At 45.7% G+C, this 24,710-nt stretch overlaps 1 protein-coding gene and 1 long non-coding RNA gene across 4 annotated transcripts in view; one reads left to right on the top strand and one right to left on the bottom strand.

Moving 5' to 3' along the window:
* Positions 1–2,058: 2,058 nt before the first annotated feature.
* On the bottom strand, positions 2,059–18,190 carry LOC131485510 (uncharacterized). Of its 2 annotated transcripts, XR_009248878.1 has the most exons (4): positions 17,745–18,190; positions 13,382–13,870; positions 2,613–2,710; positions 2,059–2,326 (listed from the first exon to the last, which is right to left on the bottom strand). It is a non-coding gene; the product is annotated as an uncharacterized LOC131485510 (long non-coding RNA). The 2 variants fall into 2 exon arrangements; XR_009248876.1 differs by lacking the exons at positions 13,382–13,870; positions 17,745–18,190 and adding an exon at positions 7,176–7,352.
* A 1,753-nt stretch (positions 18,191–19,943) lies between these two features.
* SIAH3 (siah E3 ubiquitin protein ligase family member 3) overlaps positions 19,944–24,710 on the top strand; it is a 75,754-nt gene continuing 70,987 nt past the window's right edge. Inside the window, exon 1 of one of the 2 annotated variants that reach the window (XM_058685078.1) lies at positions 19,944–20,146. In XM_058685078.1, the coding sequence (XP_058541061.1) occupies positions 20,108–20,146 (39 nt within the window). In that variant the 5' untranslated portion in view covers positions 19,944–20,107. Of the gene's footprint in view, positions 20,147–20,826; positions 21,308–24,710 lie in introns of those variants that run through there. The other variant, XM_058685068.1, reaches the window with a different exon arrangement.

Genomic DNA, 24,710 nt, shown 5'->3' with positions numbered 1-24,710 from the left:
CCAAAGCCAGGGGACGATTACTGTAAAAGTCAGGAGTGTGGCTGCTTCTGGGGGCCGGGAAGGGGAATGAGGTGAGGAGGGTCAGACAGATGGTTTCTTTTTAAATTTTTTATGTTTTATTTATTTTTGAGAGCAAGAGAGACAGAGCACGAGCGGGGGAGGGGCAGAGAGAGAGAGGGAGACACAATCTGAAACAGGCTCCAAGCTCTGAGCTGTCAGCAGAGTCCGACACGGGGCTTGAACTCACAGACCGCAAGATCACGACGTGAGCCAAGTTGGACGCTTAACCGACTGAGCCGCCCAGGTGCCCCCAGACAGATGGTTTCTAAGGTCTCAGCTCTGTCCTTGTTCTCAGTCATAGTGGGGGAAACTCAGGAGTTGGTCTAATGAGTCTTTAAAATAGAAATTGTATATATGCTGCTGGGGGTTTAATACTACATCACAGTTAAAATAAAGGTTAAAAAATAAACAGAAATACATTCGTGCCCCCACATCAGTACACACGTTTATGTATCTATGTGCGTGTGTTTATACCAAAATGAAAATTTCACAAAGAAACCAACCTTTTTATGGGCTGTGTACTCCTGTACGTCTACTCTATTCTCTTTGGTTCGATTCTATTTTCTAATGCAGTTGTAACCTACTAAACTGATTTCAGAAGCCCCTAATGGATCATGACCACAGTTTAAGAACATTGCCTCAGCCTGATGACACATACCAACATTCCCCCTTGCCCAGATGCGAAAGGCTGTTTGAAATATTTGGCAAAGCCCAAAGTGGCAAAGACAGACCTTGTTCTTGGAAGGGATTTACCGCTTTTGATCAGCCATTTGCATTTCAACGGCACAGCTTTTCCTCTGGGAAGCCTTGGGGGGCGGGGGGGGGGGGGGGGGGGGGGGGGGGGGGTTGCGGGGAAGTGACTGCTGGTTATGGTGCTGCTGAATCAGTCACCCTTGTCATGGGATTCAAACAGCTGAGGAAGGAGAAGGCTGAATGCAACAGTTTGGAGGCTGCGTCCCTGGGGTGCAATAGCAGTGTTTCCAAGAGACAAACCAAAGCACATCATCAGGAAATACACAATGGACGCTACGTACCTAAGCAGCGGGGAGTGAGAATTGCAGCAGCGCATCTAAAGGACAGGAATGCTGAGATAAAAATGGAGTGGAACAGGGCATCCCCTAGAAGAGCATTTTGTTCAGTCGCTGCCCTGTGGTGGCTGGCAAATCATGTGGAGGGAGCAGCTTGCGGGTGAGGGAGCTGCTCGCTGGCCACATAACAGAGCGGCAGTAGGAACAATCGACAGACAACCGGTGAGCACTCCTTTAGTGTCCGAATGACTCGGAATGTTCCTCTCCAGTGCTTCAGCGTCAGCGCTGCTTTTGAGGTTGAGCGTGACCCTGGACAGAACAGGCCAGCGCCCACAGCTCAGATCCACGTGAATCAAGCATTTGCTCTAAGAGACCGAACACCTGCTTCGAAGAGCTCACGCTTTTCGGGACCCCTGAAAGGGTTCCACCTTCTGGCTTTCCTGGAGACTCCGAAGCTCAGCAAATGGTGACGTCCTCGCAGGTTCTAGAACCCAGACTAGAGTGGGAGCTGGGAGCCAACGGGGTGCTGTCCCCGGGGGCCCCAGCCCATCTAGCAAAATCCCATATGGGCTATTTCAGATGGCCTCTGCCGTGGGCGAGTATCAGGCCCCTTCTCCAGAGATTGGCCAGAGTTGGTTAGGCTCTGGGGGCATGTAAGTTCTTTGGGACATTCTGTTTAAGCCTTGAGAAGGTAAGTGGATGGAACATACAGGTGTTACTATGGGAGAGGTCAGAGTTAACTGCTGCCCTGTCCCCACCCTGAACCTCGAGAAGCCAGAGCAGAGATTCTGATAAATACCTGGCTGAGAGATAGGATCAGAACTGCCAGGAGGCAAGGAAATCATGTGGGCTCCAAATGATCTCTGTAGTGCTGTCAGGGTGGTCCGAGTCCCCCCTAATCATAGGGGTGGGTTGCGGTAAGACGAGGGCAGGAATGAGAGAAAATGAGAAAGAAGAAATGACAGAGCTCTCACGTTCCTCTCTTTTCTTGACAATCACTGAAAATTGCTAGCCAGAACAATAAAATGTAGGTTCCCAGATCCTTTTCATCCCAGCACTTCTCCCCCTAAGGAGGAAGGAGAAATGTTCTGCAATATTATTGGTGCTCTATGCACACTGTATCATCTTACGTGCAGAGGACAAGACCATCCCCAGGTGAAGTCAGTCCACATGTACTCAGGGCCTTCCTTTTGCATCAGGGTATATGGCAATGCAGGAACTTCAGAACCTTCTGTCCTCTGCAAGAAACCATGAGGGAGGATCTGCTGAGATGCTTGGAAACGTATCGCCTCCATCCCTAGAAAATTGTTAATGCTTCTTTGTTTGTGTGGTGGATAGAAGGCTGCAATATTGCAGCTGTGTGTGTGTGTGTGTGTGTGTGTGTGTGTGTGTGCATCTGCTTGCATGCACGTGTGTTTGTCCACAAACTGGAGACAGAGAGAGTACGCTTCTGAGAAAGACCAGAAAGGAATGGAAGCATAGTCTGTTAAGCAAATGTTGACATAACCAAGAGCCAGAAATCACCTTGCAGCTTTTAGCTCACGGGGGGGCCCTCTCCCCAATAGCTCGGGCTCTTGGCTCTTCGCCCAGTCTCTTGATCAGTCAAGCCTGCTTCTAACCTACTTCATATAAAAGACACATATATACATTTTAGGTGGCCCCTACAAAGGAAAATTAAGGTTTGAGAAGCTTTATGAAACAAAGACAATGTTTCACAGTAAGTACACATTTCTTGATCATAACAGAAATTAAGCTGCTGTGGGTTTTCCTTATCCTACTTGTAAATGCATCCAGAGGGTAATAAGCCATGAGCACATCCAATAACTCTAATAATTGCATAATAAATAAGCATCGAGTCAGCACAGACTGTGTGAGGGAGCGAGGCCAACAGGCTGGAGCAGCACTTCCTCGTGTGGCACACAGGCAGGTTGATACAGATCAAGGAGGAAGTGTTAGGACAGCCCTCTATAGATTTCCTGACCTTGGCATTTGTCCAGGACGCGCAGCTGCAAACAAACTCCTAAATGCACACGTAGCACACGCCGCCGACCTCCTTGCAGCTCTAAATGAGCCTGCTGAAAATGTGCTTGTTTTCGCGTGGGCTTAAGACAGCCACTGGCAGCTGCAGGGCAATTGCCTGGAGTACTTAGACCATCACAAAATTGGATGGCTTCTGACTTCAGCATCAATCAGCTTCTTCCCTGGATTTAAAAAAAAAAAAAAGTGTGTGTATGGCAGGGGGAAGGGGCGGTGGTGGAATTAAGTTATTGGGTTAGAAGAATTAGCATAATGGAAGGAAATGAGCTACACAAAGTGTATGAATTCACCGCCATATATAACTCACTCCCAGAAATTTTTTTTTTCCTTTATGATTCCTGGCAGATTTGGCCCGATGATTTGGGGCATGTCTGAGGCTCCATTTAAATCTGAGGTAAGGGAGAGTGGAGTTCCTTCACTAAAGAAAGATCTACAGGGAGTCTGTGAGTTGGGAAGGCATAGCTCGTATGTGTGATGGAATGCGTAGCTCACGCTTGTTGGGGGAACCCAAGGAGGGGGTCCTACCTAATCACGGGGCCAGCCTCCCTCTCCCAGGAGCTGCCAGCAGGGAGACCATGGCCCCTTTAATAAAAACACCTAGAACTTACCTGTGCCTGTGCTCCTTGGGAGCCTACAAGAGGGAAAGAGGCATGGGGCCAGCAAATTATTGTACATTCTATTAATGTTGCTAGCATGTCCTTCAAAGGAGGGACAGAGCACCAGGATATCATTAGAAATGGAAGGCGTAGTTTCTGTTTGAGTCCACAATGTAAAACTATACTATGAAAACAGTTCTATGGCTATGCATATATTGATCTAACAGTTCCCTGTATTCACTTTAAAAATTTTTTAATGTTTGTTTATTTTTGAAGGAGAGAGAGAGAGACAGAGAGCGAATGGGGGAGGGGCAGAAAGAGAGGGAGACACGGAATCTGAAGCAGGCTCCAGGCTCTGAGCTGGCAGCACGGAACCTGACACGGGGATTGAACTCACGAAGCTGCAACATCATGACCTGAGCTGAAATCAAGAGTCAGAGGCTTAACCAACTGAGCCACTCACATGCCCCTAGCCTGACTACTTTTGAGATCACAAGATTCTTGATATAATCCACTCCTCTTATTCTCTCTTGTGTTTTTTTTTTCTTTTCTTTTTTTAATCTTTATTTATTTATTTTTGAGAAAGAGACAGAATGTGTACTGGGAAGGGGCAGAGAGAGAGGGAGACACAGAATCCGAAGCAGGCTCCAGGCTCTGAGCTGTCAGCACACAGCCCGACGTGGGGCTTGAACTCATGAGTTGTGAGATCATGACCTGGGCCGAAGTCGGACGCTTAACCGGCTGAGTCACCCAGGCGCCCCTTCCTTGTATTCATTTTACACACTCAGCATAGTACTATGTACACAGGGCCTTTGGCTGATGATTGGAGGAAGAGGAGAAGGAGAAAGGGGAGGAAGAGATGTTGATGATGATGATGCCTTGGAACGGCTTGGTGCAATCTTCTGTAAAAGGGAGGGATTAAATGATCTATGCTAGAGGGGCGCCTGGGTGGCGCAGTCGGTTAAGCGTCCAACTTCAGCCAGGTCACGATCTCGCGGTCCGTGAGTTCGAGCCCCGCGTCAGGCTCTGGGCTGATGGCTCGGAGCCTGGAGCCTGTTTCCGATTCTGTGTCTCCCTCTCTCTCTGCCCCTCCCCCGTTCATGCTCTGTCTCTCTCTGTCCTAAAAATAAATAAAAAATGTTGAAAAAAAAAATTTTTTAAAAAATGATCTATGCTAGATATTGTAATCTATGAAAAAACACTTTACTGTTCAGTCCAAAAACTCTAGGAGTATTGTGCCTTGCAGTGTTGGGAGTGTAATAGTTGAATAACAAATACCTATGGGTTGATCTTATGAATCCATTTAATAGGCTGTAAGTGGAAAGATTAAGTCTACTCCACTGTCAGCTTATTACCAGTGAGGGTCAGAGAGAAACTGACTAGGCAGAGTCCCAGAATAATGGCAGGTCCTTGAATGAGTCCATTGGATTCCTAGCTAAATTCACCTTTTCTACCATGAGGGGAAGAGTAAAGCATCAAAGCAGTAACGTCAAGGATACCAGAGCCAACTCCTTCCTTGAGAAGGGAGAATCACACACATCCATTAAACCATTGGGAGATTGAAAATCAACTTTCTTTTTTGAGAGCTCCAACTTCTTGTTCTCTCTGTCAGTGGAAATGAGTAAATGTGGAATGCCTACTGTTCATTCATCCATTCATGCATGTGTTCATTCAATGATTTTTTTTTTTAATATATACTGAACATCTGCTGGGTACTGTCCATGATCAATGCCAACCCAAATGAGAAACTGTCAGTGCCCTCGGGGAACTCGCAAGCTAGTAAGAGTTTAAGAAGTATTCATATATAACTACAACACGAGGCAAGATAAGGGGACCATCTTGAGAGAGACAATAAAGGCTAGTCGATGCTCTGGGAGGGTAGAGATACGGCAAGAGAACAATCTATGACCTCCATTGTTGTATGAGAGTGGGGACAGGGAAGAGGCCCTTCAGGAAGCTGGAGCCAACCTGACACTGCAGATAAATGGATGGCATGTCATCCTTCCTCCCCACAGCCTCCTTGTCTACCCATCCTGACTCACTAGTTGTTGCGTTTTTGCGAAACAGAGTGGCGTTTGTGATCCTGCTTTGTGTTTCGGGATCTAGAAGCCGGAGGCTACCTCAAGGGGTCTTAACATTTGTGCAGTCAGGAGACAAAAGTCTCTCATTACAGCTCAACAGCCCAAAAGAAGGGCAGGGTAACATGATTACATGCTGATTTTCTGCCACAGTATCCAACCTGCTAAGTGTTTTCTGGGTTACCTACACAGGCACTCAGGGTGAAGTGTCCCCGCGTTATCGAGAAGTAACATCATTTCAAGCCCTGCTATGGCATACACTAAAAATATCAGATCTCATGATCCGCCCAAAGGAAGAAAACTATCAGCCCTCCTTATGGAAGTACATACCCACCTGTCAAGGTTTTTTCAGTGTTACCTTGGGTTCTATTTCTGACTTCAGGTTTTAGCATTAACCCCAGAACCTTCTTGATGAGTTCATGTTAGCAAACATCCAAGAATTACAGTCCTTATGATAATACAGGTGCCAGGGTGCCTTTGGGGGTATCAGTAAATGGCTGCTCTACCTTGCAATGGCTCACAATCTAGATTCTTCAGAAAGAGCTGTCCAGGGTTGGCGTCTGCTAATAGTTTCTTTTTTACAGAAGAGAGAAAATCAATCTGAGGGGATACACTCAGCACTGATGTCAAAATGCCAATGGAAGGTGAAAAATAACAGAAGTAATGTTGAGGACAATTTTCCTCCCCAGATGTCATGATGATCCTCTAGAATTCACAGCACTCCCCCTTCTAATCAAGAACGGGCAAACTGCAGAGCGGTAAATATTATCTAAGGAAGGCATTTCCCCCCTTATTTTTTCAGGTATACAAGTAATCATATGTTCAGTGTAGAAAAATAGAAAACACAGATAAGTAAGAAGAAATAAAACAACCAGCCAAAATTCTACTACCCAGAGAAAATCACTGTAAATATTTTGGTGTATATCCACTGCTATCAATCGAACATTTATGTCCCCCCCACCCCCACTCCAGGTCCAAATTCATATGTTGAAACCCTAACCTCCAGTGTGATTAGGAGGTAGGGCCTTTGGGAAATGATAAGGCCATGAGGGTGGAACCCTCATGAATGAGATTAGCGCCCTTATAGAACAGACCCCAGAGCTCCTTCCTCTCTTCCCCCATGTGAGGACACCGGAAAGACTACCATCTATGAATCAGGAAGTGGGTCCTTGCTAGACAATGAACTTGCTCATGCCTTGATCTTGGACTTCCCAGCCTTTGGAACCATGAGAAAAACATTTCTGTGGTTGATTAAGTCACCTTGTCTATGGTATTCTACCATAGAAGCCCGAATGTACTAAGACATCTCATCAAAACTTTTCCATATGTTTGTGTGTTTATTTTTTAATGGAATTAATGCTATATTTAATACTTACTGATTCACTGGGGCACCTGCGTGGCTCTGTCGGGTTAAGCTTCCAACTTTGGCTCAGGTCATGATCTCATGGTTCACGAGTTTAGAGCCCCATGTTGTGTTCCACGCCGACAGCTCAGAGCCTGGAGCCTGCTTCAGATTCTGTGTCTCCCTCTCTCTCTGCCCCTTTCCTGCTCACACTCTGTCTCTCTCTGTGTGTCTCAAAAATAAATAAAAACATTAAAAAATACTAGTGATCTACTTGTCCTAATATATTATGAATATCTTTATATATTTTTATATGCACACACGTACATCATTTTATTATCTTTAATGGTTAAATAATTCTATTTTCTTTCTTTTTAAAAAAATTTTGTATGTTTATTTTTGAGGGAGAGAGAGAGACAGAGCACAAGCAGAGGGAGGGGCAGAGAGAGAGGGAGACTCAGAATCTGAAGCAGTCTCCAGGCTCTAAGCTGTCAGCATAGAGCCTGACCTGGGGCTCAAACCCATGAGTTGTGAGATCATGACCTGAGCCGAAGTTGGACACTTAGCTGACTAAGCCACCCAGGTGCCCCTAAATAATTCTATTTTCTTTTTCTTTTTCTTTTTTTTTAAATTTTTTAATGTTTCTTTATTTTTGAGGTAGGGGAGGAACACACACACACACACACACACACACACACACACACACAGAATCTGAAGCAGGCTCCAAGCTCCAAGCTGTCAGCACAGAGCCCGACGCGGGGTTTGAACCCAGGAGCTGTGAGATATGACCTGAGCCAAAGTTGGCCCCTTAACCAACTGAGCCACCCGGTGCCCCAAATAATTCTATTTTTAAGATGAACTGTAATTCATTTATTCAATCCTGTATACCTTTGGACATTTAGGTTACTTACAGCCATTCATTGTTAAAAGAGTATCCTTTGTATGTTTCACATAATTATCTGTTACTTTCTTAGGATAAACTTCTTAGACCAGAAATACACACTTTTGAGGCAGTTGCTCTGTATTTCCCAACTGTACTCCAGGACATCATACTGATTTACACTTTTAGCAACAGCGTCTAAGAAATCCTCTTTCCCTAGACCCATGAAAGGCACCTTTTAAAGTCCTGTAGGTCATCTTTGCCCTTGGACTCCCAACACTCCCTGACAGCAGCTTACAGAAAGCTCTGCACCACTCGTGTGCACCAAACAAAGGAAGATGGGCAGGAAGCCATAAACTGGAGGACTAACTGAGAAGCGCTGTCAAAATATAGTGAAATTTTGCTTAAGAGAAAGAAGAAAGAGAAGAACTAGGTGTCAGACTGAGATATGTGGCTTGGTTCCCTCTTGCCTTCCCTTCTGTTTTAAAAGCAGCAATGCTTTCTGTTTATACAGTTCTTCTGAGAAAGTTAGATTACCCCCGGCAAGGTTTCAGCTTTCAACCCTTTTCCAGATTTGAGTAGAGTTGATATCTGTGTGCTTTTACATAGATTATTATAGCAAATCCTCCCTACGGCTACATTTTTTGGTGCAGGTATGAACATCCACTTTGCTAGGGTTTAGAACCTCTGGTCCCCAGTCTAGTGCTCCCTTTATTTTTTATTTTACTTTTCTAAGGTTTTATTATTTATTTTGAGAGACAGAGAGAGAGGGAGAGAGAGAGAGAGAGAGAGAGAGAGAGAGAGAGAGAGAAAGGACCCAAAGCAGGCTCTGCACCACCAGGGCGAGCCCAATACGGGGCTCGAACTCATGAACCGTGAGATCAAGACTTGAGCCTAAGTCAGACATTTAACTGACTGAGCCACCCAGGCGCCCCCAGTGTTCCCTTTAAATATTCCACTCTTTCACTTAAGATTTAAGACATTGGAATAAATACATATTATTAGCCCCAGGATCTATGGCAAAAATTGCCATTTTTACATATTTCCTGCTATCAACTTTGGTCACGCTTTGACTTTTTCCTGAGGAAGGGTACAGCACAGATCATGAAAACAGTGAAATCTGGTCCCAGCTATTCTACAGATGCCATGACATTAACTGCATTAATGGGACCCTCTTCACTGTGTGAGTGACTCTCTAGGGTCACGGTTACTGATTCGTGAGGAGATACCAAAGTTCGGACAGGGCTCGAAGGGGCCCTGCGATGGTTAATTTTTCTGTCAACTTGGCTAGGCCACGGTACTCAGATATTTGGTCAAATGTTATTCTAGATATTTCTGTGAAAGTGATTTTTTCCCCAGTGAGTTAACATTTATATCGGCAGACTCTGAGTGAAGCAAATTACTCTTCACAAGGTGGGCAGGCATCATCTACCCAACCAAAGGGCTTAATAGGAAAAAACCGACCTCCCCGGAGAATGAGGAAATTCTGCCTCCGGACTGCATTTGGACTTGAACTGCATCAAATCTTCCCTGCACCTGCAGGCTGCTGGTCTGCCCTGCAGATTTTGAACTTGCAGCCTCTACAACTATGTGAGCCAATTGCTTAAAATAAGTTCTATTTTCTCAGATAGAGAGATAGATAGATAGATAGATAGATAGATAGATAGATAGGCAGAGAGACGATATAGATACAGTTATAAATATATATATAGATCCTTGCTTCTGTTTCTTTGGAGAACCCTATTTATAGGTCCATTGTCAACTCGTGACAGAGCTTTCTGGTCAGGGTTTCTACCTTATCTAGTGTCACTCCCAAAGTCAAGAAGCAAGCATAGATAAACTAACTCCATTCCATCCTACTTTTCAAAGACAAGTTCAAATGACAATGATGAAACAGTAACGTCCCAGGTGCTGTGCCAAATTCACAACCCAACACTAGGGGGTTGGCCTTGGGCCACATTGACAGAAGAGGAAGCTGAGGCCTGGGGAGGCTGAGTTCCCCGCGGTTAACCTTGTCAGCGTGACTCCAACTAAATAGTATGAGCAGCTCCAGGTGGCGGGCCTGGGGTTCAGATCCAGGTTCGGCTGGCCTGCCTGACTCCCAAGTTCAGGCTTTCGACCTCTATGCCACCCTGCATTGTTGTAAAAGTGGTTTGGCATTTGAAAAAATATTCAGTACCAACTGGGCAGGAGCAGGGCTCTAAATTCTCTTTACTTGAGCGCACGTGAAAACCAACCAAACATTGTCCCAGGTTCTGAGCACACGAAATGACGTTCTGGAGGGAAGAGAGTCTTTCCCTGAGCCGGTGCGTTCAGAGCGTCTCCACCTGGAGAATGACTGAGATGCTCCACATGTCCCACTGATTGTTTCCAAACCTCTGTCTTCATGTCCAACTCTGACCCCTCCCTCATTACCTGCAGAGCTGGGCTCCTGACTCAGCTCCTCCCAGGCTCCCGGTGACCCCAGGGGGCCGCCTTCTGGCCAGGTAGCCTGCTGGCTGCACTACCCGTTGGCTGAAAATATCTCTAGCACATTCCCCGGACCTGCTGTTCTCGCTCTCTTCTCACTGCCACACTCTCCCTCCTTGATCTTCTTCCTCTGCAGCTAAAAAGAACGGAAGCATGGGGCACCTGGGTGGCTCAGTCAGTTGAGCGTCCGACTTCAGCTCAGGTCACGATCTCGCGGTCCGCGAGTTCGAGCCCCACGTCGGGCTCTGGGCTGATGGCTCAGAGCCTGGAGCCTGCTTCCGATTCTGTGTCTCCCTCTCTCTCTGCCCCTGCCCCGTTCATGCTGTGTCTCTCTCTGTCTCAAAAATAAAATAAAACGTTAAAAAAAATTAAAAAATAAATAAATAAATAAATAAAAAGAACGGAAGCAGGAGTGAGGGGGAGGAGAAGAGGAGGGGAAAGACCGAAGTATCCCTTTCCTCTCTTCTTCCCGCTCAAGTCCAGACACAGTGAAAACCTAATAAGCATCTTTCAGCCTTGTGAATAGATGCCGCCGTAACTGTCACAAGAAAACGTCAATGTGTTTTAACACTCAAGGGGACGGAGCTCTAAGAAGGCCCCGTCTACCGCTGTTTGGAGCCATGGAAGGGAAAATGACAGGATGACAACAGGCACCAGACTCCTATTGGGGTCCAGGCAGATTAGAATATGAAACACACCATTTGCCCTTCCTTTTACTGATGACGCTTCATGTGTTATGGTAGTACGTTCACCCAGAGAATATTCAATATTTTATAGCATCCGTCCCTATTTCCCTAGGAAAGATTTACGGAATCATTCTGCTTCTTCATTTCCACTGCTTTTCCCCTCCCCCACCCGCCGCCACAGAAGCAGCTGCTGTTGCCTTGGCAACGTTACAGAATAAACTTGTTGCTTTTGGACCATCTGTACCCAACCTGAGCTACGTTGAGGCTGTTTGTTTCCTCTTCCTGTTCGTCATCCACCAAAAGTCAGACTTCGTCATTCAGACGCTGAATTACAGACCTGTCTCAAAGCTAGAAGGGCCAATTCATTCCTCTGGTTTCGGGTTTTCCCATAGGACCCTTAGTCAAACATATGCGGCTGCTAGGGAGTCAGGACCCCCCCCAGCACATTACAACCCAACGGGGTTAGTCCATGTTATGGCAGAAAACAGAATCTCCATGGATGGAATCACAGGGCTACCGTGTGAAAAAACAAGTACTTTAGATTTATAAGCGTTTTTGCTGACTCTAGACATATGTTGACTAATTTATCTATTTGTCCTATTCCAAAAAGGAGATAATGTACCGATTATAAAAATAATATTTGTATCTTAAAGCAGATTGGGAAAATATAGAACGATATTTAAATACCACCAGCAACCCTGCTGTCCCCAGACACCGTTACGATTTTTTAAATTTTTTTCTTTTGTGCCATATGTTACTTTTAAAACATAAGATGGATTTATTTTATAAATGCAATTTTATATCCTGATTTGCCTAATTCAATATACACCAGGCACCTCTGCATGTTATAAAAACTATTTGAAACATGCACTTCCTCTCTCTCTCTCTCTCTCTCTCTCTCTCTCTGTCTGTCTCCCATCCTTCTCTCTCTCTGTCTCTGCAATGTCTGTGTTATTGGTTAAAGAACCCGGTCATTTATCCAACCTGGAATTTGCTACTCAGGTCCCCATGTTGCCATTTAGCACGTTCCTCTGTCCCCTACATTTCCTAAAAATTGGTAGCTAAACCTGGAAGTGTGATCAATGTGCATTTGTCACTTTGGCAAGAATGCTTTGCAAACAGTGCTGTAGACCTCCCCGATGGCACGCAGTGCCTGCCTGGATATCTTCCTGTGATATCCAGATCCATTAGAATTTCAAAAAAGTAGATTCTCATTTCACCATTATTTCTTCATCTGTGAACTGGAGTCCTTCTACAGACAGAAACAACTTCTCATTGCCTATTTAATTATACTCAGGTACAGTTCATAGAAGAAAGGTAGGATAAAAGCCTAATTTATTCCTTGTATTCACTAGCTATCACGATAATGAACTGAGTGCCAAGTACGATCCAAAGGGAACTAATTAGTTTTTCTAGTATCATTCTGAATTCATTTAAACATATTTGATATGTTTTAATCCATTACAGTTATTATTCTTAATCATGCTTCAATTGTCCCATCTTTGGCCAGTCGGGGCCTCTTTGCATTGCTTTCTGAATCCTTAAGAAGACTCTAGCATTTTTTCTAGTTTTTTGTTTTTTGGGGTTTTTTTTTAATCGCCTCGTTACTTTTTGGTGTGATGAGATGCTCCAGGCTCATCTGAAACATTTTCTGCTCCAGATCTGGAACTAGCCATTTCTTCATAAATATCTAGTTTGGTTTTCCAGGGGGAAAATTTATATAGAAGCTGCAATCTGGGTTTTAAGGTACTCATTTTTCAAGGTCTTTTCTGTGGATAGAATTAACAAACTTTGCTTTTGCTCTCCCTTTCCTCCTCTTCTTCCTCCTTCTCCTCTGGCTGCTCCTTAACATAAAATATCCCATTGCAATTACTGCCATTTGACTTTAAGCCTACAGTATTTTTTAAACCTTATCAATCTTAAGCCTGTGGGTCCTTTCTCTTACCCCAATGACACCAACACAATTATCCATTTGTTTCATCAACAATGCACACACATCAATCTACTCCAAAACTTAATGGCGTGAAGCCACAATAAACACTAGCGATGTCACAGTGTCAAGGAAGCAGCAAATCAGAAGCAGCTTGGCTGCCCAGTTCTGGGTCAGAGTCTCTCATGATATTGCAGAAGAACGTTAGCCAGGGCTGTGGTCATGTGAAGGCACGACTGGGGCTGAGAGAACGGTTTCCAAGGGGACCTACTTACATGGCCACCAAGCTGATGCTGCATGTTGACAGAAGACTTCAGTTGTTCTCAGAGGGCTGGTGGAGGGTCCTCACAGCATGATTTCTGGCTTCCCCTAAAGTGAGTACTCAAGACAGCAAGGTGTAAATGGCAATGACTTTCACAGTCTCGGCTCAAAAATCATACATTGTCATGTCTATCACATTCTACTGTTATAAGTGAATCACCATGTCTGCTCATATTCAAAGGGAGGAAAATGAATCTCCATCCATTGAAAGAGCAATGTCAAAGTATGTGTAGGCATGTTTCTCTCTAGTCTCTGGCTTACTGATTTACACTGCAAATGTTAAAATACACTTGGCTTTCCAAAGACTCCCCAAAACTCATTCTTTTATGGCATCAGCTTGAAGTCTAGGATCTTGTTACCTAAATCAGGTCCAGGTGTGGAGAAAACACCTCAGGATTCCTAGAGCATAGCTCCTCGAGTACAGTTTCTCAAAACATGAAGACCTACGACCCAGAAAGAAAAGTTACATCCTACAATCTAGCAACTGCACCACAAGGCATTCAGCCAAAGGACACAAAAATGCTGATTCAAAGGGACACACGCACCCCAATGTTTATGGCAGCATTAGCAACAACAGCAGATTATGGAAAGAGCCCCAAATGTCCATCCACTGGATGGATAAAGGAGATGGATAAAGAAGATGTGGAATATTACTCAACAATCAAGAAGAACAAAATCGTGCCATTTGCAACAACGTGAATGGAACTAGAGTGTATTATGCTAAGTGAAATAAGTCAGTCAGAGAAAGATAAAAACCATACGATTTCACTCATATGTGGAATTTAAGAAACCAAGTAGATGAACATAGGGAAAGGGAAGGAAAAGTAAGATAAAAACAGAGAGGGAGGCAACCATAAGAGACTCTTAAATACAGAGAACAAACTGAGGGTTTCTGGGGGGGGGGGAGTTGGTTGGGGGCTGGGGCTAAATGGGCAATGGGTACTAAGGAGGACACTTGTTGGCATGAGGACTGGGTGTTATATGTAAGTCATTGTTCACTACATTCTACTCCTGAAACCATTACTGCACTGTATGTTAACCAGCTTCGATTTAAATAAAATTAAAAATAAATAAAGAAGTAAACAAACAAATAAATAAATAGAAGAGAAAATATTTGCCACCTCTTTGCACATACACACACTTAACATACAACAGTGGGACAGGCATAGGGTAACTACTATGGACCCCCCCCATCCCCCCAACACACACACACACACACACACACACACACACACACACACCCCATAGAGGAAAACAGGAGACACGAAGAAGCCTCTGATCCATAGCAAAACCCACAGGGGCAAATGGTGGAAGTTCCTTGACTAGGACTCAATGCCTGAAAGTGAGTCTCCCTAGCTCTCAGCTCCAGCCTCTCTTCTCTTTACTCCACCCTCTAGGTCACCCTCGTCTCATTGAGAAAGGCAGCCCAGGTCTTTTGCAGAAGAGTTTTAGCTTGTTTCCTGCCTGCAGAAGCTTCAGGGTCCTAAGGCCTCTTATCATTTTATACTGTTTCTGCCACCTTTCAATCCAAGCTTGTGGGACTTCTGCAAATTTACTTCTCTTAAAAACCTCTTGGATCTCCTGTGATTCTGGTTGTGGCCCACTCGGACAAGACCACACTCACAAACTCTTCCAAAAATCAGCCCTCCTTGATCATGGGCTTCTACAAACAGTCCTTTCAAGAACCTCTAAGCCTTTTTGGGGGAGCCTGGGTGGCGCAGTCGGTTAAGCGTCCAACTTCAGCCAGGTCACGATCTCGCGGTCCGTGAGTTCGAGCCCCGCGTCAGGCTCTGGGCTGATGGCTCGGAGCCTGGAGCCTGTTTCCGATTCTGTGTCTCCCTCTCTCTCTGCCCCTCCCCCGTTCATGCTCTGTCTCTCTCTGTCCCAAAAATAAATAAAAAACGTTGGAAAAAAAAAAAAAAAAAGAACCTCTAAGCCTTTTTAATACGTTCCACCTCCGTCCACGGCCTAATTCCGAAGCCACTCCTAAACTTGAGGGTTTTGTAACGGCAGCACCCTACTCCTGGAACAAATTCTGTAGTCATCTATTGCTGCATGATCAATTATCCTAAAACTTGGTGGCTTAAGGCAACACTACACAGGGATTATGCCACAGTCTCTGTAGAGTAAGAATTTGAGAGCCACTCTGCTGGCTAGTTCTGGTGGGGATTTTCCCATAAAGCTGCAGGAAGGAATGTGTCCTGGGCTGAGGTTACCTGAAGGTGTGGCCCAGGCTGAGGGATCTGCTTCCAAGGTATCTCGTTTTCACGGTTGGCAAAGTAGTACTGGCTGCTGGCAGGAGACATAAGTGCCTCTCTGTATGGGTCTCTCTGGAAGGCTAATGGAATGTCCTCATGGCATGAAGGCTGGCCCCAGAGCAGGAGATCCACCAGAACCATGGAGAAAACGCCATTCCTTTGATGATCTAGCTTCAGAAGTCACACATCAACATTCCCACACTTTTCACTAGAAGCAAGTCACTAATGAGCGTCTCACGTTCGTGCGGAGGGAGATCAGGGTCTTTCTGTAGGTGGTATTATATTTTTAAACCACTACAAACACTATCGTCAACAATATGATTTCTAAGTGTAGCTGAACGTTTAACTTATTTTTGTCCTTAGGGTGTATTTCACTAAAGAATTACAGTCACATGATCATGTTCCAAAGTCACCTAAAATTGTCCTTTCTGGGTGCCTATCCCATCAACTTGAAAAACTGTTGATTTATCTCATCTCGCTTCTAACTTTTGGGGATTTCTTTTTAGTTTTTGTTTCACAAGTTTACAAAATAACCTCAAGGTTTCAAAGTCAAACCATAGAATAAGTGAATTCAGAGAAGTGTGGCTTCATTTCTGCCTTCTCTCTCTTCCCTTCTCTCCCCTATCACTATCCTTGTTTTTAGTTTATTATTTATTCTTCCACTTTTAAAACATAAATAACAAATACAAATCCCCCATTCGAAGATAAACATCTGCATTTTATGCATAAGACTCTTCACATTAATACCACCTGAATTCATTCCATAACAGTATTTAGAGATAACTGTCATTTCTTTTTAAGGCTAATAGCCACTATTATATAGATGCATATAGTTTATTTCAACCAGTCCCCTATAGAGGGATAATGTGGAGGTTTCGCATTTATACGTTTGTCGTTATTAGTCTTACCGCCACCAACAGATGAGAATGTCAGTCTCATGGAAGATCCATCAGCGCTGGATAGTATTGTTTAAAAATAAAAAAGTGCTAATTTGACGAGTAAAAGATGCTACCTTGTCTTAATTGGCATCTCTTGGAGTTCTAGTTCTATTAAACATTTTCCACTTATTAATGTTTTTTTTTTCTTTTGTGTAATCTGTTTATATTTTGCATCTATTTTTTCTATATGATTTTAGTTCTTTAGAATGTATATACAAGGCTTCTTTATCAGGAATACAAATCTTTTGCTGTTGGGGGATGCAAATATATCCCCCAGCGTGTTGGTTGCTCTGGTTTTTGTTTTCAATTTCAGTTGTTAGACATTATTTCACAGAGTTTAACATTTTACATAATCAAGTATTTCCCTTATTACTTCAACAGGCTTTTTAAATCTTAATGGAGTTCTTTACTATTTCAAAATGCAATTATGTGCTCATCCACATGTTACTTTAGTATTAGTTGGAGCATTTATCTTACATGCAAGAAAGGTGCCTTGATGGTAAGTTCAGGGCCTGAAGAATTTCCACGAAATAGTCGTAATCGTTGTTAGCTAGGATCGTTAGCTAGAAGTTTGACAACGCGGGTGGCTTAAACAACCGAAATCAACTGTGTCACAGTTCTGGAGAAGAGAGATCTGAGATCAAAATGTCAGCAGGATTGGTTCCTTCTGGAGGCTGTGAGGGAGAATCTGTTCCATGCCCTCCCCCAAGCTTCTGGGGGTTTGCTGGTCAGCCTATGTGCTCCTTGTCTTGGAGATACATCGCCCCAGTCTCTGCCGTTGACCTCCTCACGGTATTCTCCCTGTGTGCATGCCTCTGTATCCAAATTCTCCCTTTTTATAAGAACTCTGGTGATAGTGGATTATGGCTCGCACTAATGACCTCATGTTAACTCGATTACCCCTGTAATGACCCTATTTCCACCTAAGGTCACATTCTGAGGTACTGGCCGTCAGGACTTCGGCAAATCTAGGGAAACAATTCAACCCACAACAGTCACAAAACTAGAGCACGGATCAAGAGACAGAGCACACCTAGCTTTCTAAAACCTACCTTGCGTTCTCTTCAGCCACAAGCCCTTGCCAAGGTTACCGCAGCCCTGTCTCCGACGCCGTAGATTACCTTTTCTGTGTTCTTCAACGACACATGAACGGAATCACGCGACATGTACTCTTCTGTATCACATCTGTGCCTCAAAATCGTATCTGTGAGATCCACGTTCCTGCATGGCTGCAGGTAGCAAAGAATTCACGTCTTCGTGTCTAGGTAGTTATTTGCAAAAGGAGGACAAAATGGGGTAATTTACCCAGTTTCTTGTTGATATTTAGGCTGTGCCCAGTGTTCAACCGCTGTGGATATAGCTGCAATGTTGCAGTGAAAATCCTGGCGCAAGTCTTCTGCTCAGCACATGTTCACACGGCTGTTGGGCACGTGGAGCGGGCTTTCTGGGTCGCAGACAGGGTATCGATACGCTTAGCTTTAGTAGATGATCCCCAACAGTTTTCCAAAGTGGTTTCCAGCCATGCACAAAATTTTTTCGTTGTTCCACATCTTCACTAACACTTTGGGGTGACTTGGACAAAAATATTTTTGATGAGAAGAGCAGGAGGAGGAGGAGAATAGCTTCTCGTTGAAGTTATTATGAAAACCAGGCACTGGCCTGGTCATTTTACCTCTATTATCTCATTTAATCTGTACGCTACTTTTTAGGGGGAAATTATTAGCTTCATTTCACAAGACAACAAAACCAAGCATCAGTGAAATAAAGCAATTTGCCCAAAGTAACAGGAAGTAGCAATATAGGGTTTGAATTAAAATTTGTCAGGACTTTCTAGTCCAGATAAAATATAAATCTGGTTGCTGTGGAGGTGAAGGGAAGCCCTGAACATCATGGTGTAACATGAGGCAGGGCGGGGCGGGGGCGGGGGGGGGGGGGGTGGTTGGCGTGGCTATGGCAGAGGACCGGACTTAGTGGTAAACCGTGACATAGCTCTAAATCTCTATTTGAAGGTTGGTTTATGCCACCCTATTTCGGAGACATTAAGCATGAACATCTGCTGTTAGGGTTAACTCCAAACGTTTTCCAACGGATGAGTTTTGTGAGAACTGATTTTGAGGACAGATGATGTGCTTAATACCCTAAACTAGAGTAACGGAAACCAGTTTTCGGGTAGAGAGAGCAAGGGCTCACGTCCGGAACTAAAGAAAAACATCCAGCAGAGCAGGTCTGGGGTGCTGCCCCCATTGCTCATGTCAACATGCATTCCTCAGCCCCTGGGTCCTGACTCCTAGGCCTGGTCTCCAGCCCTCAATGGTGGCCTCCAGCTCATATCGGGAATACCTATCCTTAAGAACACAGCAGGAGCAAAGTCCACTGTTTCCGTGCCCTCTGCTTGTGTGGCCCTCAGTGGTAGGGTGAATCTCCACAGGGAAAAGTATTTCAGGGAGCAGGAAGAAAATACATACCTGCAAATAATCACCCTTCTGCCAGAGCTATGCAGTAGACTCAAGACTTGGGAGGCTGCTTTGAATCGGGCACTGTGCAGGGTACTTACAGATACATCAACTTAGTCTTTACAACGACCCGGAGAAGCAAATAAATTTCTGTTATCCCCACGTTACAAGTGTGGGAACCAAGCCTCAGTGAGATTAAGAAACCTGTCTGAGGTTATACAATCTCTGTTTGTTTGTTTAAGTGAGGCAGTGCAAGAACACTGAATGCTTTCCTGCTGAACTCCCGAAAGCTGCTTCTGGAGAATGAAAACTTCAGAAAGCAAATTCCAGGCTCGTGGTCTAGCAACCCTGATTTATGAACCATATAATGAGAGGGTCTAGGAACTCATGTCCTATAGCACGCATCACGGCGTGTGAGTTTCTAACCGGTTCAAATGTTGTCACCTTCTAGTTTTGTGTGAGTGCAGTCATTTTTAGAAAGTACAAAGTTTCCACTAATGAACATGGAAGCAACAATTCAGTGTTTGGCGTGTTTCTTAAAGCATCGGTGTGGTTTTAAATTCGGGTCAAAACGAATCCCTGCCTTTGTCCTGGTTTCAGTAAACCTGTACCTTCTCCCCCCTATAGTTTAATCTGTTGTTGGCTGAACTGGTCTGACCAGGTCACAGACGTGGGTGTCCCAGGCGTGTGTAGGCTTTTCCTACGTTACAACACAAGCACTGTCGCCCCAGCAGAGTGAGGGCCAATCAGGAAGGAACTTGGGCTCACACTCCGGGTGCAATTCGCATACAAGGCTGATCCAACTCACCCCCAGGTGCTGAAACAACAAAAGACACCTAACTCTGCTGTGTTAGTCACAAAGACTTGACTAAGCCATCGGAACTAGTCCCCAGATACCCTAGGACACTTGGGTGTGCAGTTCATGAGCCTCTTTTCCGGAACCAGGGAGTGGGCTCAGTGCCCCCACCAGCCCACTCTGGAGAGGGAGTGCCGTCAGGAGCCTAGAATGCCCTCTGCCTGCTCCTGCAGAAATGTGCCACTGGCATTCCCGGAGACCAGCAAACAATGTGGTATGTGCACTTCCTAATCCCTATTTTAATGTCTCCAACAATCTAGTGGTTAATTAGCAATTTGCTGCCCACCAATATGCAAATGAATGACAAGCAAAGACCCTCCACATCTGTAATTATTTTGCTGATTTACAAGCCACTTTCCTCTCTGTGTAGGTTTTTCTGTGTGTGTGTGTGTGTGTGTGTGTGTGTGTGTGTGTGTGTGCATTCACGCATCAGGGATTTCATTATTTTTAGAAGCAGATCCCGTGCATCTTTATGCTTTAATATTTTCAGGCTTCAGTAATTACAGTATATATATGTATCCCCCCACCTCCCAACTGCAAATGCTTTTATTTGTTAGGGATTCTTTTCTTTGATAAAGATTGGAAAGTAAGATTTATCAGGGGGCTGAAATCCAAATCGCAGAGCGCACAAGATTGAAAGATGCACGTTTCCATGCTGCCAAATCCTTATCTGGAATCGGAGTCTTGTAATATTTGATTTTCTCCCAAGCAGCTCTGGTGCGTCGAGCCACGATCTGTGTTATCCATCTGCCTACTTTGGAGCAGGGCGCTTTACTATTTGGCGGTTTAAATGCTTTACGTTTTTGCCAGCGCGTTGAGAAAGGCTCTCGTGTTAAATTAAGTCAATTAATAAATGGAGACACATTAAGCAATCAATTTTGTCAGCCTATCTCCCCAGCATTATGTATGGTTGGCTGTAATCACAAGATAAATGCAATGTGCTGATCTATGGTAATGTTCAATAATACATTCTCCGCCAGGCTCAATTCATCAGGGAGTTTCGGTAGGGGAGGCATTTGTTATTGGCTGTCTCTGCACCTCAAGGATAACATTTCTGTCCTTTTGATTGGCCGCCTCACTGCTGCAAGATTCTAACCGTCTTATTTTGATGATGAATATGAAGGCACGCTAAGCCGGGCTGGAGCGGAGTGTCTCAGAGGCTGTGCTCCTTCCAGAGCCCAAGGACTTACCAGCTTCTTCCTGCTGCCTTCCTGTGCCAACAACCCCCCCAAAAGTTGTGATGCTTTTCTTTACCCAGTGCTTTGGGGCTGTGTTAGATCTCATTCACCTCCGCTTTCAGCACTACAAGGCTAAACGGGTTTTCTCCGCCGCTGGGCAACTTGTCTGCGTTGTAAACCCCACGCACAACCTAAAGGTGAGTTGCTGTCATTTTCTATTCCCGCGGCTCGGGTTCCAGTCCTTTCTCCTGGCTGGTCGGTGACCCTCCGCGTGCTCCTGGAGCTCCTGGCAAAGGCTCTCTGGCTAGCGCTAGGACGTGCTTGGTACCCGGAGGGGTTGCCTCGGCTCCTTCTCGCTTTCTAGGTGTCTCTCGTGCTCTCGGTGACAGCATGTTGTTTCCCCGACTGGCAGAACAACTGGAGTGAGAGTCCAGTCTCTTTCCCCGGAGCTGTCAGTCTAAGAGCGGGGTCCGAAGGGAGGGTGGCGGAGGGGGAAGGGGGCGTCTTCCTCTAGCTCCCAAATATTTGTGGGCAAGCGTTCAGGAGACAGGATGTGAAAAGTTACCCAAATTGCACACTGTCCCATGTGTTTGGAAAGGCAGGCAGGCACATGGATTGCGGAAGCCCCCTTCTGCTGGCTGCTGCTGAAGTGGCCACGGGCGGGGGCGCGCAACCCCCAGACCCTGACCTGGGAGCGGATGAGGGGGGCTCTCTCTGCAAAGTGGTTTGCCTTTTGCTCAGACTCGGCGTGTGTGTGCATGTGCGTGCGTGTGCGTGCGTGTGTGTGCATGTGCGTGTGCGTGTGCGTGTGTGTGTGTGTGTGTGTGTGTGTGTGTGTGGAAGAGAGAGATTGAAAGATCAGGAGGAGTTAGTCTTTGCTCCTTGTGAGCTGCTGCGCCCCTTGCGCTGGGGACCGGAGGGGGCGGGATTTGCTTCAGTTGTATAATAATGAAACCGGCTGGGAGCTGCGGGTGTGTGAATCACCACCGGCTGCCCGGGCTGCGTCTGGCGCCACCGCCTCTGCATTTGTGTCTTCGGGCCAAAGCCCTTTACAAGAACAGCCCAAATCTGGGGTCTGGGAAGACCGCTCCACATCACAGCCGCGACCCACAGGGAAATGAACGAAGAACCGTTGGCTAGGGGTGGTGGGGGCGGAGACAAGACAGGGCAGTAGAGAGTGGGAGGGTGGGGGGCTCGGCTGAAGTCCCCGATATGAAACTCCGAGCCACCTTGGCTCTGTTTTAAGATAAACGATGAACTCACTGGGAGTTGCTTTCCTGTCTACCTCACCATGCGCAGGGCTGAGTGACAGGGAGGAGGGCAGGTCTGCAGGGGAGTGCTGGAACAGCCTGGCAGGGTAGATCTCTCATTCTGACCACCGCTCTTGGGTAGGGAAAGTGTTGCTCGTCCCTCATCACTGTATAAACTCCTATAAAGAGTCAGACTCTCCTCGGCCCTGCAGGTCAGGACTGATGGGTGCCTCTCCCCTCCCGCCGCCCCGATTCCTGGAAGTCCCTAGGAGGGACAGCTGCCTGGAGTGCCTGTGGCAGTAGAGGCGGCCAGTCCTGGGCAGAGGGGTGCTGGACTGCTCCAGGATTGCTACGGTGCACAGACCTAGGAACTAGGTCTCGGAAGTACCCAGTCTGTGACTAGCACCAGCTCCATGACCTGCATTTGCTCTCTCCGTCCTATGCTCTCTCTTTCTGGCTCTAGCTCTCCTGCCCCTCGTTCCACTGGCTCCTTTTGCATTCGTGGCTTAGTTTTACAAATGACAGTCCACTGCCAGTCATCCTTGGCAAAGCAAGTGCATGGCGGACATACTAAAACATGATTCTGAATTCCACGTTACCGCCACTTTGGAGACCGCATTCAAACTCCCATTATTTTGTCACTTTACATTAGTTACTTCCCCGTGGCAAGACGTTTTGTTTACTTCTGTTTTGCATTTTAATGCCTTTAAAAATTGTGTCTGAGACCAAAGTTTGCATTTATATGGTTCGCTGGCTGCAGCTGATGACGGGAGGAGACGCTCAGATCTGGGGTGGGGTGGGGTGAGCTGGGGTGAGACGCATCTGTGTGTATTTTTTAGCGAGGTCTGCCTGGACATTGGTTAGTAAGTAGTCCTGCTGCCCGAAACCCAGGAGTTCAGAGTCAGGGTTGGAGGCTCTGGGTCAGCTCTGACCAGCTGTGCGCCCTCAAAAGATTCAACCTCTCTGAGCCTTCCCTTCTCCACCTTCGAAATGGACATATGAATGAGTATATCCATGGCTCTGTGAGGCTAAAAAGAGTTACAAGGGGTGGCCGTGCCTCGTGGCACTCTCCCCCAAAAAGAATTGTTATGGCACATAATGTGGGGGGTTCCGGTAGGAACTTTAAAAGTTGTCACTCAAAGCCTTTAGCCCACTTAGAAACCATATAAGCAGTAACATAAAAATCTCTGACATATGCTTCGGGAGACTATTTTCCATGGCTCGCTTTTTCGTTCTCACTTGGCTTTTTTAATTTCCCATAAAAAAACCACTTAGGGATTTTGCCCAGACAAGCATCCCCGGAGGTAAACAAAGCAAGTTGAGGGCTGTGAATGCCACCAGGGGGGTCCGGCAGAGAAGACAGGAGTCACAGGGGCTGTGCCAGGCAGAAAGACCTCTACAGCCCAGACCACCTTTATGGAGGTCCAGGTGGCCCATCGGGTAAGTTTTACCTGCTTTGCAAACCTGGGGGCTAACAGCCATTTGCAGAGCTTTTGAAGGAACAGTTCGATCCGAGCACTGCCGGCCGCTTCACTTACATTAAAAAGTGAGTGAACAAAACCTCAAAGAAAAGGTGCTCCTACTAAGCATGAATTTCCATAGACCGCAGAGATATGTCTTGGATATAATCAGCTGTGATCTACACGGAGGAAAAAATTCTTTTTTTAAAGGAAAAAAAAGGGGGGGCTGTGGCAACGTTAACCCAGAATAGCTATTGATCTGTGGTGCTTCCGTGCACTTTGTATGACAGGCTGGAACGTGAAATGGTGACCAAGGACAGAGAGACTGCAAGCTCGCTTTCAATTTTCTTCGTTGTGTGTAGCTACAAAGAGGGCTGGGAAGGCTGTGTTTTTCTTTGTGGAAGCATTTTTTGCACTTCGTCCCTTCCCGGGCTTTCCAGAGAATGCTAACAGTATTTTAGGACCTGAGGCAAGTGCTGAGTTATAATCAAAATTCACTTACTGAGCAGAGAAAATCGTGTATTTACCATGCTTCCCTAGGTCACCTTCATCCTCAATCTTATTATGGCGATTACTCAGTAACCTGGGATTCCTTCAAGCAAGCGGATTCCTTTCCTTCTATGTGGGAGGCAGAAGCCTTCCTGGCAATGCAGACACCCTGGATAAAGCCACGACACCCCTTAAGCCCACCCTAATTAAAAGGGGGCATTTAGAGTAGCTGTACTGGAACACAGGAGATCAGAACCCGGGGGACCTCTGCTTTAGGCAAGGGGCAAGCAGAGGAAGAATCCGTTGCAGCGCCCTCTCCATGGGGCGCAAATGACACCCCGTGTGTCCCTGTGTCTGTCTCCTTGCACATATAAGGATTCCAGATGATGCCCCCACATTTC

Source organism: Neofelis nebulosa, chromosome 1 (assembly GCF_028018385.1).
Source record: "Neofelis nebulosa isolate mNeoNeb1 chromosome 1, mNeoNeb1.pri, whole genome shotgun sequence".
NCBI lineage: Eukaryota > Metazoa > Chordata > Mammalia > Carnivora > Felidae > Neofelis > Neofelis nebulosa.
The sequence above is the reverse complement of the archived record's forward strand: the minus strand, read 5'-3'. Positions and strand labels throughout refer to the sequence as shown.